Source organism: Ostrinia nubilalis, chromosome 1 (genome assembly GCF_963855985.1).
Source record: "Ostrinia nubilalis chromosome 1, ilOstNubi1.1, whole genome shotgun sequence".
NCBI classification, from domain to species: Eukaryota; Metazoa; Arthropoda; class Insecta; order Lepidoptera; family Crambidae; genus Ostrinia; species Ostrinia nubilalis.
Genome location: NC_087088.1, coordinates 13,888,312 through 13,904,855, shown reverse-complemented (window position 1 = coordinate 13,904,855; position 16,544 = coordinate 13,888,312). Strand labels below are relative to the sequence as shown.

Below are 16,544 nucleotides of genomic sequence, written 5' to 3'. Positions count from 1 at the left end.
TATGTAGGTTGCTGTGTGGGCTGCAAATTGGTAAAACCCTAAATTTGTACTGTAATCTTTCAGGAAAAAACTATTTTTAATAATAACGGTTCCAACGAACAGCTCTATATCACTTCACTCCAGTAACTGACTGACCCGTGAACATGGCATGGTATAGTTTGTCAATGAACTTAAATCACTATTACACTTAACACTGGGTCTTGGGATTAATGAACCTCGTTGGCCTATCGATTTTCAGCTCAAAGCCATTCACATAGTATCCTCAAGTTCATACGTAGAGCTTAAATATGGTCTACACACTGGTAGTAGTTTCATTCAGTAGTTAAATATGTTTACTGCATTTAGAGTGCAGTCTATTCGATCGCTTTATCAATAAAAATGCACATTCTAATGACGCATTCATTAACACAATAAAAATGAATTGTCATTACATACTATAATGAATTCGAATCGAGGGTATACTTTTTAATGTATATTTTTTGTGCGTTTGATAGAGTTTGAACTCATTAAAATTCCCCACTATACCTACCATTAAAGCTGTCTGTGGCCGCGCAATCATTATGTTTTATTAAAAATCAAGATTCTTATTAATTTTGTAATATTTTATTTACAAAATAAAACTTCTTTGTATTAGGTACTTATTTTTTTATTTCATTGTACTTGTTTTTTAATTAAGTTTATGAAATCCAATTCTTAGAAATATTTGAACATAGAAACAAATAAATACCTACCTTAAAGTATGCAAGTACCAAAACCTAGCCATATTAAAAAGATTATTTTTTATAAGATTAACTTACATATATTTTGATACATAATTAAAAGTGCATAAAATGCAGTCAAATTATTAAACAAAAGATATTGTTAATAGGATTTTGCATAAAATAAAATAAAAAACAAATCTGTTCAAAAAAAATATCAATTTTGAATAGAGTTTATAATGTCTGAGATCCCATCTCATGTTTTACTTCCTTAAATTGCTTTTAAAAATGTTGAAAAGTAACGATTAAATTAACAGTATTATAATTTACATGGATTGTTAAGAGATCAGCCTTATTTGGCCATTATAATTTTATTGAGCAAACACGATGTAATAAGAAAGCAACTAATAATAAACAATACACATATTCGTACTACCTATACTATTACTATTTCGGCATTTCGATAGTTCAAGGTTGAATTTAATTGAATTATTTTCAATAAAATCAACATCAAAATCATTAAAAACACTCACAGCACAACTAACTAACCAATTCATAACAATAGAGGACAGATTGGGAAAAAATACAGGGAGTAAACAATAAAATTGGAAACGGTCTAGAAAATTAATGAAAAATTAACGATCTGGAGAAATAAAGACAATATTGAGCAAAAAGGTAATATCCTGGTAACTATTTGTAATATAATATACTCGTATCAAGCAATTGTAGCATACATCTTCTCAAACATAATAAAAAAGGTTAATAACTTACATCACAGTCCGCTTTAAATCAAAATGGTTTATACCTACTATACTACATTTTGTGAGTTTACAACTATTTACATAACTTAGGTATACGTAAAACGAATTTATTTCCACAACACAATTCTTATACCTAATAATAGAACCCATTCAGTTCCCTTATAAACTAAAACAAGTTTTGTTGATATGTCTTTTGATTCATCTGAAAACTCTACATTAAACATGGTATTAGATAATAACAAGTTTTCCATAAACTCTAATTTCAATTATAAAGTGTAGATTTATAGAGTATCGATACTACAACATTAAATAATTTAAAATTATCTAACCTAATGTGATCATACTATAGTGTCATTGATCGGAGAACGTTATGTAATAGGTAAGACAGTTGTTTACGTAGTTCTGCCATGGTCGAGGATGTGCACGTCATCATGGGGTCACGTCATTTATTACATGCTAGAGGGCCGAGAACCAATTTGTTATACCTTGGTTTATATTTCTAGGATTTTGTGGTAAATGGATAAAAAAATCACAAACTCAAACATCCAAAACTAGACGTATTAGGACGGGATAATACTTACGAGTGAGCTTAATAATTACTGTTCAAAATGAAGTCTGCCCAAACAACTGAACGCGCAGGAAGATTCAATGAATGCTACTGACAACGCCACTTATGAACAAGTTGCGGAATTTTGAGTTGACAGACACTGTATAGGTTTGTTGTCGACACGACAAGAAGAAAATAGTCTTTGCTGCAATATCAAATAAGTTTTGAGCAGCTGTTCACTTTACGACTCCTCGCCGAAGCCGTCGTTGTAGATGCCGGCGGTGGTGCGCGATGGCGTCACGACCAGTCGATCATGGGGTAGATTTTACGAGTTAGATCTTCAAAACTAGACGTAGTAGCTAGGAAGGGATGCATCTTCAAGTACGCTTATCTATCTAAAACATAGTCTTTGCTGAAATCCCAAGTAAGTTTGAACAGTAGCACTTTACGACTCCTCGCCGAAGCCGTCGTTGTAGATGCCGGCGGTGGTGCGCAGGCGCCGCGAGATGGCGTCCCTGGCGGCGGCCACGGCCACCACGAGCAGGTGCATCAGCGCCAGGAACAGCGCCGTCAGCGTCACCACCACCAGCGTCTGCTCCGGCTTCGACCAGTCGATCACGGGGTAGATGAAGGCGTTGCCCCAGCTGAAATACAGAAGATGATGATGACAAGTGGCAGATAACCCATATTTTATTGCGGAGTCATGCTATAGAGGGATTTATGTCAAATATTCCGGAGAGGCTTACTTTGATTAAAATAAAAGAGCACATTGAATCAGATACATTTTATACTTCGTTACTCCAGCAGGAAAAAAAATCCTATACTATTTTTATTTTTCTGATATTAAAATGCTATCAGTACTTCAAAAGCAGGCAAACCATGGGTTTTTACTTAATTAATTAATATAATTATAAATAATTTATCAAAATGAAACAAATTTTACGTTCGTGAAAGGAAAATTCAGAGTATTTCACTAGTTAGTCAAGGGCAACCATAACAGTGCAGTTCATGTAGACAACGAGAATGAATGTTCAACTTCGAATGATCACATGTTGCAATGCCGTGTAATTTAATAATGGTTACACGATTCGATATTGTGTGAATATTACCGACTCTACATAATTTATATTTTTGAATGTCCCTGGTCATTAAACTAAGTTAGCGGTGACCTCGTCGAGGTCGACGAATTACGAAATATTACTCGTGTGTACGTCACCGGAATATCTTGATTTATCTCCTTATTATAAAAAGGTCATTTGAAGCTCCAATAGACGTTCAAGTACCAATTGCAGGAGTTGCGACACTGCCAAGGTTTCTCCCATTGATCGCACCGACGATATTTCGACATGCTTAGTATAACTAGACAATAAAAATAAATTTTTAGACGCCACTAACGGCATGCAATCGTTTAACTATTTAATATATTACTGTCTAACATGGAAATGCAATCATCTAGCTAGCCCATAGATGACTCGTAGATAATTCGACGTGAATTCGGTAGTATGAGGCAACTAAATAAACGGACACCACATAAACATTAATATCCTGAACTGTATAAAACTTCGATAAAACACAAATTGCGTAGGTACAGCAGCAGAATCAAATAATGTATTTAATTGCAAAATCACACCTATTACAACTAGGTAGGTACATTAGATGCCGCTTGATGTGCATTGTATAGGTAATCGTTTATTCATTGATCGTTAGGTAAAATTATAACGTTTTACTGATCAATGATAAAATAACGAGATAGTGCCATTGTGCATATGATAGGTACTAAATGACGGTCATTTAGATAAATCTGCTTGTTGACTCATTTCAAATAGGAAATTAGAAAAACCTACTGTTTTTGTAACTGGTAAAACAAATTATTTGGACAATACACAATCACTTATACAATCTGTCTAAACTGGTATAGTAATTATCTAGATCTTCGGTAGATCTTTTGTTCTAAAAAAGAATCTAGGTTGTTAAGTAATGTACTTGGATGGGAAAAGTTTCCGATTCGCTTTCAAAATTTATACTGATTTTTAAAAAGATATTGCCTACTCCCGAAAAAATATTGTATCTACTCGTAGTATTGTTACAAACTAATATCATAATATGTTATCAACACATTCAGTTCATTGCTGCGAAAGGGAAAAGTCAAGTAATTTTCCAAGCATTGTATACTCACGGGTCATTGCCCCCTGCGTAGAAGTAGACCACGGTGAAGAGGAGATAGGCCAGCGCGAAGAACAGGGGCTGCATGATGTGCAGCAGTCGGCTGGGGTGTCCCGAGAACACCAGCTCCACGAACATCACTAGAGAGTTGATGCCGTGCAGCATTATGTCCAGAACCGGGTTCGGCGCGTAGTTCTGGATCTTGTTGGCTGAAATTTATAAAAAAAAACATTTAGATAATGGGCGAAAATCGCTTTCTTCATCATCATCATCATCATTAGGATCATTTCTTTAGTCTCTACTGCAGGCAAACGTGGTCGCTCCAAGCAAACTTGGCGGCGCACGGTAGCAGATGAGGCGAAGAAAATCGGCGAGACTTGGAGCGAGATTAAACGCGAAGCTCAAGACCGAACGCAATGGAGGACTGTTGTGGACGCCCTTTGCCCCATCTCGTGTTCAGAGGTTAAAGAGGGTCTGACATACACTCCTCGCGCTATCCAGGCGGGTTTGGGAGGCCTTCATTAGTGCCATTAGTTATTAGGAAAATTTATACGAGACTCAATAAGGGTCTGAAAACTGCTTCGTAGAAGTCACTGTTGCAATATTTTGACCCTATATCAATATGCTTTGAAAGACATCAATGAATAGAAATAAAACAAATGAATGATTTAGTTATCTATAGGTGAATGAAAAAGTAGACTTGAAACATCGTATGTTAGCGTAGGTACTGTTGAAATGTAACAACTTTTCCTAAAGGGCAAAAAGTTGATTATTAAAGCTTGGACATTATTCACACATATCATTCACATCGTAAATAGCATTCAACCTGGATCTAAGGAACAGTCGTGGTAAGTTGAGTTACGCGTACGGACTAGGCAAGTAAATAAGTAACGTACCTACCTTCTTATACATCATCGTGCGCTAACATTTGCAAAACGCACGTCTGTCAATACATAGTACTATTCTGCGTTCGAGGTTTGCCATACATCAATATTTGTGGCCAATGTGTAAATAATTCATGGCCAAAACCTAATATAGGCATTTAGGCATCTTAGCGAAAATGTAGAGTTCGCTGATTTACAAACCGAAAAAGGTATGATCACAGGATATGACTTAAGAAGGTTTAAGTTTAACTTATGTAGTTTTTAAAACAAATATATTCTTGAAAAGGAGTTTCTATAACTATTTAACTATTTATTTAATACCGTAAATATTTAACGTTTAAAAGATAAGTTCAAACTTACAAGTTTTTAGGATTCCCCAGTAGAAAACGGTGATGAGGAAAGCCACTGGAATAGTAATGTTGTATAGCACCCAGTAGACCTTCACGTACCATGGCAGCCCGAATGTTGCATCTGAGGAGTAAATAAACAAAAACCTTCCTTAAATGTAACTGATTAAAATTCCTTTTCCTTTTGTAAAGGAAACGAAGACATTCTCAGAAGATCAATGGGTATATTAAGTATATTAATAATGGGTATATTATATTAAGCTAGCTTCACCCGCCTGAAATTAAGTTTGTCACCTACTTAAGTTATTATTGTTTAATTATAACCTATTATGTTCTATTATATTCTGATGTTCCTATTATGTAAAGTTCCATCAAAATCCATATAATAAAGTAGTTTTTGCGTGAAAGAGTAATAAACATAATTACATTTTCAAAAAATTCGCATTTATATTATTGGTAGGATATAAAACGAAGTAAGCTTTAAGATCAAGGTTTCTATCTCATTACAAACACAAACGAGCGTGTCAAACATAGCCCGGTGTTGTGTGTGATGACGTCAGTATTAGCATGAACACGAAATTGTTTGTTTATCGCATAACATATTTTAGATCTAGGCCTATTTCAAATATTGAACATTTTAATAATAAATACATATTTAGTCTTGTTCCGTCAATATTATTCAAAGTCACTTTACCTTTTAATAGTGCTGTGGCATAGATCCATTGGAAGTGGCCCTAAATTACTTAATAAGTACCTATTCCGATAGTCCGATAGTGATACTAGACTATTTTATTTGAGGCGCGAGATATGCAGTTAGAAACGTCTAGTAACATGATAACATTACAATCATAAATTGACATTACGAGTAACTATCTAACTAGGTACTTCGCAGCTGCACTGTATTTTCTGGAACTGGGTATATCTTCATTCTTCTATGACTCTACATAGATTTTGTGGAATCTAGCTTGGTTAGATTTCGTAAATTTCTTACAGCTATAACTAAAAAAAAATGATTCGAGTAGGAAATTAACATGTTTCACAATTTTAGAAGTATGTGAGGATATTATATGTTGTAAATAATTATTATCCGGTTATAATGATTTCCAACATAATCAATTACCATGAAAAAAATATTCTGCCGTTCTACGACTACCTACTGAGGTAGTAAAGCAATTTTTTCATGCCCTTGGACTGGGGGAGTTTAGTATAGATTAGTTTGTCTGTATCGGATCGCTTTTCGCGAAAACCTTAGACTGCTGAACGAACTGAAAATATTGAAATACGTATACTTTCTAATACAATATTATTTGTTCTCATCTAAAAAAGAGTAACATAACCTTTCTCAAGTTTTTTCGTTTTATTAGTCATAGGGGATAAAAGATAGAGCCCTTGTGATCTGCCGTTAGGGCTCCAAGCGGCACGAGGTCGGTCGGCCGCGAGACGTGATCTCAACTAAGCTACGTGCGCCCGATCTTTATTATTAACAATAGACATGGACAGGATAGTTATAAGAACATCATTTAACCTCTGGTTAGTACCTACGTTTAATTATTACCAATGTTTTTAAAGAAAATAAAAACACAAAATTTGTTCTTAGACAATAACTTAACTCTAATTTGGAGTAAAGTAATGGACATCGATTACTATTGTTGAAGTTTTGAAGTAAAGAATAATAATTCCATAATTAAAAAATAGGTAAACAGTTCGACTATTCGATTGATGGTTGGACGAGCAAAGTAAAGTTCAACAATTATAAGTATGGACCTTGGTTCTAATTAGTCCGTCAGAGGATGTAGTTAGTGTTCACATTCATTCCAGCCTAGACGTTTGCTGATAAAGATATTTAAGGCCGTAAATACTTTCCTAACTAGGTCTTTCCGAAGACTTTAACGGAAACGAAAACTTTGTACACGTTTATCTAATATTTTATCAAAGATACATTCATTCGTCGGTGAAAAAGAAACAAACAAAGCTACAGCGTCATCCAACGTCACTCAAAACAAAGCGTTATAAATATTCGAGGTCATTGAAACGAATGCTTACCAATCGGTCTTCGAAAGTATGCATAGGCGGAGATGGCAGTGGAAAACCCAATGGTTCCCACTATAAGGATGAAGCCCCAGTGCGTGAAGTAAATCAGCCAGTAGGCCAGGTGAGGCTCCAAAATTAACGAGGCGACGCACACGCACGCCGAAAACAGGAAGAGGAAAAGTCGCAGAAGTAATAGAGGCCATGACAGGTGGTTGTTCTGCCAGCAGCTCACGTAGAAGTCCGAAGGCGAGCTGTGCTCGAGAAGACACTTCCTCCACCTGAGGTTCTTGAAGCACGCCACACTTTCCATTGTACGTAACGACTTTTACGGTTACACTCACAAAGCACCGTCCGGCTACTGGCCTTTTGGCCTTGTTTCGCGGGCTGCTCACCGCTTAATGAGCAAAACTGCAACGTTCCTTATTACGATACTATCAATAAATTATATTGAAACAATATCACAACACGGGACCGCGTTTATCGCAGCTTGTTTTCGCATCTGTACTGACTGGTTCTGGAGAAAACAGCGAAATCAACGAACCGTAGGACTGCGATGCGATTGAGAGACTGAACTTGTTGCTTATTCAACAGTCAAGGTCTTACGACATAACCTAGTTCGTCGGCGGTTGGCCGAACGAAGACGATAATTTTAGCGACCGATTGTACAAGTACAGTGTCTATATGCTTTATTAATTGCATTCGACTGCGCATGCAAATCAGTATCAGTATAATTAGTTTTAATTCACTTGTTTCCTAATTCTCGTGTAGTTTGATCGCTAGGAAGCGATAACTTATCATGACCGTGAGATTACCTGGAATGCCATAAGTAAGACTTAAATGCAATGTATTTTGAATACACGTGAGATGACACAATTTTTTGTGTTTTTTGGCACGCATGATGATATCAGCAGTTGTTGTAACTTGGCTTTATGGCGCTTTTAACCCATAGGTTACCATTTACGCTCTGCATTTAGTGCCTAATGCACGTGTTATTGCAAAACCGGCGGATTTATATTAATGTAGAGTCATTATTATACGGGTCCTATTACCCAATATGTTTACTGACATTAATAGGTATCGAACATTGGTCTTTTGCGTCTTATTGTAGGTACTTTACTCAGTACTTTAAACTGTCAACCACAATATTCGTTCATTGAACCAAATTGATCACTTTACTTTTCTCTTGAGTTGGTGTTAAGCATCAACTTTTACCTGCTTACGCGATTTATTGTATTTTTGCAATAGAGGAAAATAACCAAATATAGAAATACTCGTAATTTAGTTTTGGAATAAGGTTATTAAGTATTCAAAATGGCTTTGTTTTGAAGTAATGAACTTCTCTTCAACTTTTCGAGTTTTATTAATATTCAAATTCAAGTCATAGCATGTTTAAATTATACACGCTTAATTGGTCACTATCATAATAAAAATAAGGATGATGTTTAGATGTTATAATTTTTTAAACCTTATTTGTTAATAACATTTAACATTAGTAGTGTTTCGTGGATTTATTGCAATTTTATAATACCACACTCATGTAATTAATTGCGAAACCTGCCCTTGATAACTCTACTAATTCAAATGTGTAATAAACTATATTTATATAATATAATATTTTTAGTAATTACTCGTATTTATTTAGACAGAACAAAGAGGAATACCTACCCATTTTGTGCCTTAATAATAAAGCAGAACGCTCCTTAATTGAACTGTGTTCAATTTTTAATTGGCTCCCAGCTGCTCTTGTATTTCGCAAATAAAATAAAATCTAAATAAAATGTACCAACTAATTTAATTAAGTTAAGACTAGTAAGGGAAGCAGATAACTACTGAATTGAGTAATTTTGTTGCATTTTTCTCCAAAATCAAATGGTGGGTACAAAAATATTCAGTTATTTATGGATGATGATGGAAATTATTTCCGTAGCTCGACTTGCTCTACTAAGTCTAAAGAGAGCAGGCCAGGTGTTTGACAGCGGGGAGCATACCTCAGCCTGGCATAAGAATAGATCGAGTCAGCATGCCAAACCTGAATACTCGTTTATCATTCTCAACAAATGTTCGCGATTAACATTCTCATCATGCTTTTTCAAGAGCCTATATTTATTTTCCTGCCACGACACGTCATATAAATACACCTTAATACGTGCATCCCAATTTTGGAGAGCCTCGACTCTACTTGCGTTGAAGTGCGTAAAAGATTATGCTGTTTGCTTGCCGACATGCGACGGTTGTGTAGTTTATTGTAAACATTGACATACGTTAACTCATTTACACTTAAGTTAATCAGGTATTTGTGATCATCAGTCATTGTAATATCGTCATTGCTAGATTTTTAATTAGCAAAAATAAAAATATTTCTTAATAAACACAATTTTTTCACTAAAAGAATGCATTTAACAAACAAACCGTCTGAACATTCCATTCTCTATTTAAACAACTTACCAGGCAGTTGCTTTCTGGATTTCTTCACGCACATGGCGATACCGAATGCCGACTCCAATGCGACCATGAGCAGTCCCCAGTGGGTCATGTACAGGAAGAACATTTCTATTGGGCCCCAAAAGGAGCTGAGGGACCAGGTGGTCACAGATAGCGCCCAGAGGAGGATGGGGACTCGCCAGTAAAGAGGCGATATGCTGTCAAAGCAGCTTTTTCCGAATTGGTCTGTGGTGGGTTCTTCGTACGCGCCGCATGCGCACGAGCGAGGAGTCCAGGCCCATCGCGTCATCTTGCTTGTCTTTGACTGATGTCTGTTGTATGAATTGTCAGTGACCTTTTGCAACTCACGCACTTAATGCTCTAAGTTGGAGAGGTCATATATTGCATCCATGCAAACTTTGGTATGAATCTGGAAGAAATTAAAGAACACATTAGATAACTAGATTTTGAAAAATTCAAATCGTTTTTTCAAGTTATTAAAATTATTCTAATTATACTCGTATCATAACATTTTAGAAATACCTAAACATTAAATTTTTATGAACTACACTACAATTAAGTATACATGTATGTATTTATGGATTTCCATCATATGTGTGTATTACTTAACTTTACTTGAATGGAATAGTTTTGTCTAGAATCGTGTGAATTGTCGCACCGCGGCACCGGTAAATAGCGAAATACCTAAATTAGCTTAGTTGGCAAATCCTATTATGTTTGCATTTTGATATAAAACTACAAAACGAAACGTTAATTAGGTGTACTTTCAATTTTAAGTTTAAAGTTTAAAGATTTGGTCCAGCCAGATGTCTTGTAGATCACTGCAGCCTTACTCCTACAATAAACAGTATCGAATTTGACCATCTATCAAATTCCGACTACTTATACCAAGGCAAACTATTCAGCACCTCGACATGGAGGCCATTTCAAATTTTTTGCATACTTTATGACACCAGTGTGGTTGGTCATGAGCTTAAGGTTTGACCTGAAGATGAGGTGATATGAATATTCATAAATCATTAATTAATTCATCAAAACGCGCGAGGTTTTATTCATGTCGAATTATGACTTTAATGAAAATGAGTTGGTAAATGATGAGCATGATGGAATAAAAATAAACTAAATATTTGTATATGAAATGATGCTTTTTTGTCTTTATAAAATAAAATGAAATGGTTGTTTCATCCAAAAATAAGTTTTTATAATAAAATTATTAGATAATTGAAGCGTAAACATACGCCAATCAGTTACATTTTATCGAACCTTAAAAAGGTTAAAAATATAGTGAACTCTCCTTTGATTTTTAAAGATCAATCAGTCTTTGTGATTTAAATTGTCCCACACTGTGATGCTTAACAACGTCGTACGCATCGTGTCATAGCGCAACCAGTGTCGTGCACATGAGACCCTCTTCCAAATTGTCAAATTTAATGCGTGATGGATTAGTTTTGAAAGGTACCTACGTCAAGGTCGAAGCTATGACAAGTGAGGTCTCCTACCGGTCAAAAATTGGCACAACCATGGGCTTAGCCTACTTCTATCGAGTAACATTAGCCTGCGGCTCTACAATGGTGAATTTGGGAACGAAATACATTTCCTTCCAGTGTAAACTGTAACACTACTTTTGAGTTAAAATATGAGTCTTTAGTTATCGAATGACGCTCAAAGTTTTACTGGAAGGGTAAATATGGTTGTAGAGCTATCAAGTAAAATGAATAAATTAAAAACAGATTTCCCCAATTGCACCATTTCATTAGCAGCAACAGTAGGGGAGCAACTACATGGTCGAAAATCCGATTGATTGAGGAGATCCGTTCCCAACGCCTATTTCCCAAACCAATTTTCTTAAGGTGTGTATTTTCATATTTTGTTTACGAAATGAAGTAATAACTTAATAACAGTTTTTATGAAGGGATTGGAATATACCGAATCATACCATGAAGGTTGCTGACCGACTCGAATGGAGTTATGGCAGTACTACCGGCACTTTACGTAAAATTACCACATAGTAATTAACGATCTGTGATTTATAATATTGATGTAAGTCCACCCAAGGTTAAGAGGTCCATCAACAGATGTCAATGTCACTTAACCAACTTGCAAGCTTTAATGCATATTTTGGCTATATCTATTAAGACTTTGTCAATGAACGCGTCATTTCAAATGCATTAGTATTTTATACTAATTTATTGTACATAAATTGTAAATATTATAATATACCTACCTATTTCAATAAATTGTTATGTTACAATTGATTTTTTTCTACTTTATCATAATCTGTCACAAAGTGTGTTTATATTCGTAGTGCACGCATAGTACTAAAACCAGTTTGTTTAGGAGCCAAGTTATTACAGTTGTAAAGGAATTTGCTAAAAGCTTGGACCTACTACATACCAATTTTCTCTGTTGTTAGTTGTCTTTTCCGTGCACTTTTCTTAAAATTGCTCCTAAATGTTTCATTAAAAAAAACCTACATAATGACGATAGTCGTTGGCGAGCATATTTAAATACATTTCAGCCCTTTCATAAAAATTAACTACTGAATTTAATAATGAGTAAACTACCTATCACAACAGGTATACTTAAGTCAACATTCTTTCCATATTTCTGAACAGAACAAAATTAGCACGCGATCCGGTTTATTACTTTTTGTTTTATTAACGATGCACTTCGACCAGATTTCTTTTATGTAAAGTCATCTTGATAATCATTCGGAGGGGATTTTCTAAAGATCACATGTTCAGTCTAGATTCTAGAGTTTGCATCATTTATAGTCCTGTTTTAAGAAATAAAATAATAGCAGTGATATAAAGCAGCTTTGTCTCTTCTAACTTCCGACGAATGGGCATAACATGACCTGTACCTAAATTAAGAGCTATTCTAAACTTGGACTATGTATGTGAAGTTAATTTACATATTCTCGTACCTCGAAACCAATAAAAAGACAAACAGTTTAATTCATTATTATGTTTGGACAGCCAATATTGATGCAAAAAATAAGATTGTTAGATCCTTAATAATTATAGTGCTTTACGTCAATTGATTCAATGACGGTAGAGTTAATTGCTGTAACCAGGAAGGCTAGGTACGCAATGGAAAATAATCAGTGGAATCGTAATTATGATCTGAACGACAATCCGCACATCAGACTATATATTTTTGTTGTAAAATCACTCTTATAACAACTGCGTAAGATGCCACAGTGTTTTTTTTTATGATTTTCCATCGCTGTACATTTTTTGTTATGGTTATTTATCATTAGTTTTCAGTGCCAAAGTCGTACCAGTCCGCTTCACATTCATAGCAATATATTTACTGGACTTTGAACTTCTCTGAATTAAATTAACATAAATCTTATTCAAAATTTATTCGATGGTGTTTTCAATAGGCAAACTATTCAATGACATAACCTGATTATTGTTAATTAAAGGCAAGGGTAGAGAAACCCGCGGATCCGCTCGGCCCAGTTGACCTCAGGATGCGCAGGCGATGTTCTCCGCGTTCGTGATTCACGTAAGTCTTGTATTCGAACACATAGTATTTTACTATGCTTTAAAATTGCGCTCTCTGTGTGAAGAGGTTTGCCTATACATACTCGTATAACTATAATAATAGCAGCAGTTACATAGGTAAATGTTCAAATGGTTTAAGACTGCTTTAGGTATTCTGTTCTACATGTAACAATATCGTACCGTGGTAGTTTTCGATGCACTAATCTTATGTTGATTTATACTAAAATCAAAACCAAATCCTTTTCATGTAGCTAACTTACTCTTATTTTTTCTAGTAAGTAAAGTACATATCCTTAAATTATACATATAGGCAAAAGGGATTTAAACCATAATAAAGACTAAAAAAGTGCTAAGTTACAATTTTGAACATGACTAACTTCCGTCTCTACTTTATCAATTGTAAGTAATAAGTGGTGAAATTGAATACTTAAAACTTATTAAGGTTAATCTAAATCGGCTTGAATCTAGTTTTGGTCACTTACTCGTAAGTTAGGAACATTTAATTTTGTAACAATTTAACTGCATCTGACTGAAAGGCGTATATACAGGGTGGAAACGTTAAGTGATCTCACTCGATTATTTCTAATCTATACAAGATATTGAAAAACTGGTTACTGATCCTGAAAGTGCTTCATGAGCTCTTTCAAATGGTACCAATAATAGGTTACAGAATAAACTGGATCTATCTGAAAATTCAATGTTTCCCGCTTCCATACTAAATGTATGCCAGACACACAATATTAGAAGTGTATTTTTTTTATTTAATAATAAACTCTTAAAATAAACTCGTAAATTGTATTCTTCTTTAAAATTATTCATGTAAAACATTAGTTTTAGGCTTTACTTGCTATAATATTGTCAAGAGATGAGTGTCATGACTGTGGTAGTACTAAATGTATGGAAGAAAGAAACATTGAATTTTTGGATAGATCCCGTTTATTCTGTAACCTAATATTGATACCATTGGATAGAGCTTGTGAAGCACTTTTAGAATCATTAATCAGTTTTACGATATCATGTGTAGTTTTTAAAATAATGTGACTTTACCAAATGTATGGAAGCTGGAAACATTGAATTTTCGGATAGATCCAGTTTATTCTGTAACCTATTTTTAATGCCATTTGATAGAGCTCATAAAGCACTTTCAGGATTAGTAACTAGTTTTTTGATATCATGTATAGTTTAGAAATAATCGAGTGAGATCACTTATCGTTTCCACCCTGTATAGGGAAACATGGGAATTTTGCTCATAGTTTAATTCAATACTTAATATGTTTATTGCTTCCTTAATAGTACATTTAGGTGTTACATATATTTGTAGATCATTAGCGATTAGTTGTAACTGTAAATTGCCCAAACCTTGTAAAATAAAATAAATTAAACTGAACTTAATTAGCTAGCATTTGATGGGAATCATACCTAACCATTGATTGAAATAATTATTTGTTTCACATTTAAAGATATAAAACAGTTGGCACCAGATTTAGTACTTGACTGACAGTCATTAAGCATTCTAAGCGCTATAGGGCTTTAAGTAAGCAATTTTACAGTCAATAGATTGCTTAGTGAAGTAATTCAGTGTTTCTAAACATCCGCCTAAGGAATGCTACTCGGTTATTATATCTCATGGAGTCAGTCGCTCACTGAGCCTTCATTTCTCAATACTGTTATTTTCTCTAATACGATAATGTGACAGTATGTACTTGTCAGTACTGTACTGACTGTTGACTGGAACGTTTCAACCTCTTGTGGTTTAAGGTCTAAACCACTAATTAACATACCACTTTAATAAACTTTTAAGTAAGTACTTACTTTACACAGTGCTAAATATTAACATTGTACATGTAACGTTTGTCGATGTAAAATCGACATTTTAGTTAGTAATGAAATAGAATTTGTGTACATGGATGTTTAAGGGTACGAATAATTTTTAGTCCAGATAAGATATAGAAAATATGTGAAAATTCTAGAGTGTAGATTGGGCAGAGCAGGTGTGTGCATTATAAATTAAGCATTAGCCGTAAAATGTTAACTGCAGTGTTAATATGTATTTCTGCACCTTTTTTTTTCATAATTAATAACATAAAAAGATATACAATTATGCTGTAATAATATTAGCAGCCATAGCAATAATTGAATACGAAAATCATCAGCCTAGAATTAAGGACTGGTTAGGTCCTTTTAGGTCAGTTGATTGGCTACCTTCCTTAGACTAGCATTTAACTTAGGTCGAGGATTTCTGGTAATTCACCGCGTGCATACATTATCTTGGGCACGGGTTTGGTGCCTAACTAAACTACCTAGGTACGAGTATCGGTTGCGGTTAGTATTTATAAATCACGCTAGTGATTTTGGCACGAACGATCTTTGTTGCAGAAATAATTTATGACACTATTTTTGTACTAACATAATGTTGAGAGTTTATTGACATTTGTACACTAACTATTATCGTTAAAATTGTGAATTAACTAAATATTGTTAGGTATACTAAAAACTTGAAGAATAAAATAAGAACCATTATTTCCTAAAAACAATTAATTTGGACCAAACATTGTGCAGCCTAAATATCCAACCCAAATACAGTAAGAAAAAATAAAAATAATTATTTTTCCATTCATCTTACCCGTCATATTTCGCACACAAAACACTGAGAACGTATTATCGTGAGTTAGCGCGGATTGTGGTGGGTGAGCGCGCGTCGTGCGCGTATTTCGGCGCGCGACTGGTGCGGAGATGCTGCGAGCGCGTGCGCGTGCGACCCGGCGCAAGGTCACGGAGCCGCATCACTAGGCTTTAGCGCCACAGCCACAGACCGGTTAGGGTACAAAGTCAGGCTGTTTGGTCGTGTGAAGATAAGTGGCGATCCCCAAGGCTTGGTTTACGCATGGTACTTACTGGAACAAATAATGAGTAAGGTGTAGACTCCACCACCTATGTCAGATCGCCATGGCAGGACCGGTTAATTTGGTAGTCACAAAGTCAGGTTGTTTGGTCTCGTTACTCTTGTATAGCTAACTACCAATTCCCCATGGCTTGGCCTATGCATGTTAAAACTTGGGACGACCTTAAATAAAATATGGTGTCTCTACGGTAGAGAGATAGAGACTCCCCAACATACATGACGTGATAGATCGCAATGGCAAATCAAGTCTTTGATTA

The 16,544-nt window shown here is 35.0% G+C and overlaps 1 protein-coding gene across 2 annotated transcripts; it reads right to left on the bottom strand.

Moving 5' to 3' along the window:
* Positions 1-647: 647 nt before the first annotated feature.
* Positions 648-16,100, bottom strand: LOC135073383 (protein rolling stone-like). Of its 2 annotated transcripts, XM_063967551.1 has the most exons (5): positions 16,009-16,100; positions 9,877-10,282; positions 5,414-5,524; positions 4,183-4,378; positions 648-2,650 (listed from the first exon to the last, which is right to left on the bottom strand). In XM_063967551.1, the coding sequence occupies exons 2-5, from the start codon at positions 10,160-10,162 to the stop codon at positions 2,452-2,454; spliced, it is 792 nt and encodes a 263-aa protein (XP_063823621.1). In that variant the 5' UTR covers positions 10,163-10,282; positions 16,009-16,100; the 3' UTR covers positions 648-2,451. The 2 variants fall into 2 exon arrangements, with proteins under 2 accessions (XP_063823621.1, XP_063823613.1); XM_063967543.1 differs by lacking the exons at positions 9,877-10,282; positions 16,009-16,100 and adding an exon at positions 7,444-8,043 and having other exon boundaries at positions 649-2,650.
* Between the last annotated feature and the right edge of the window lie 444 nt (positions 16,101-16,544).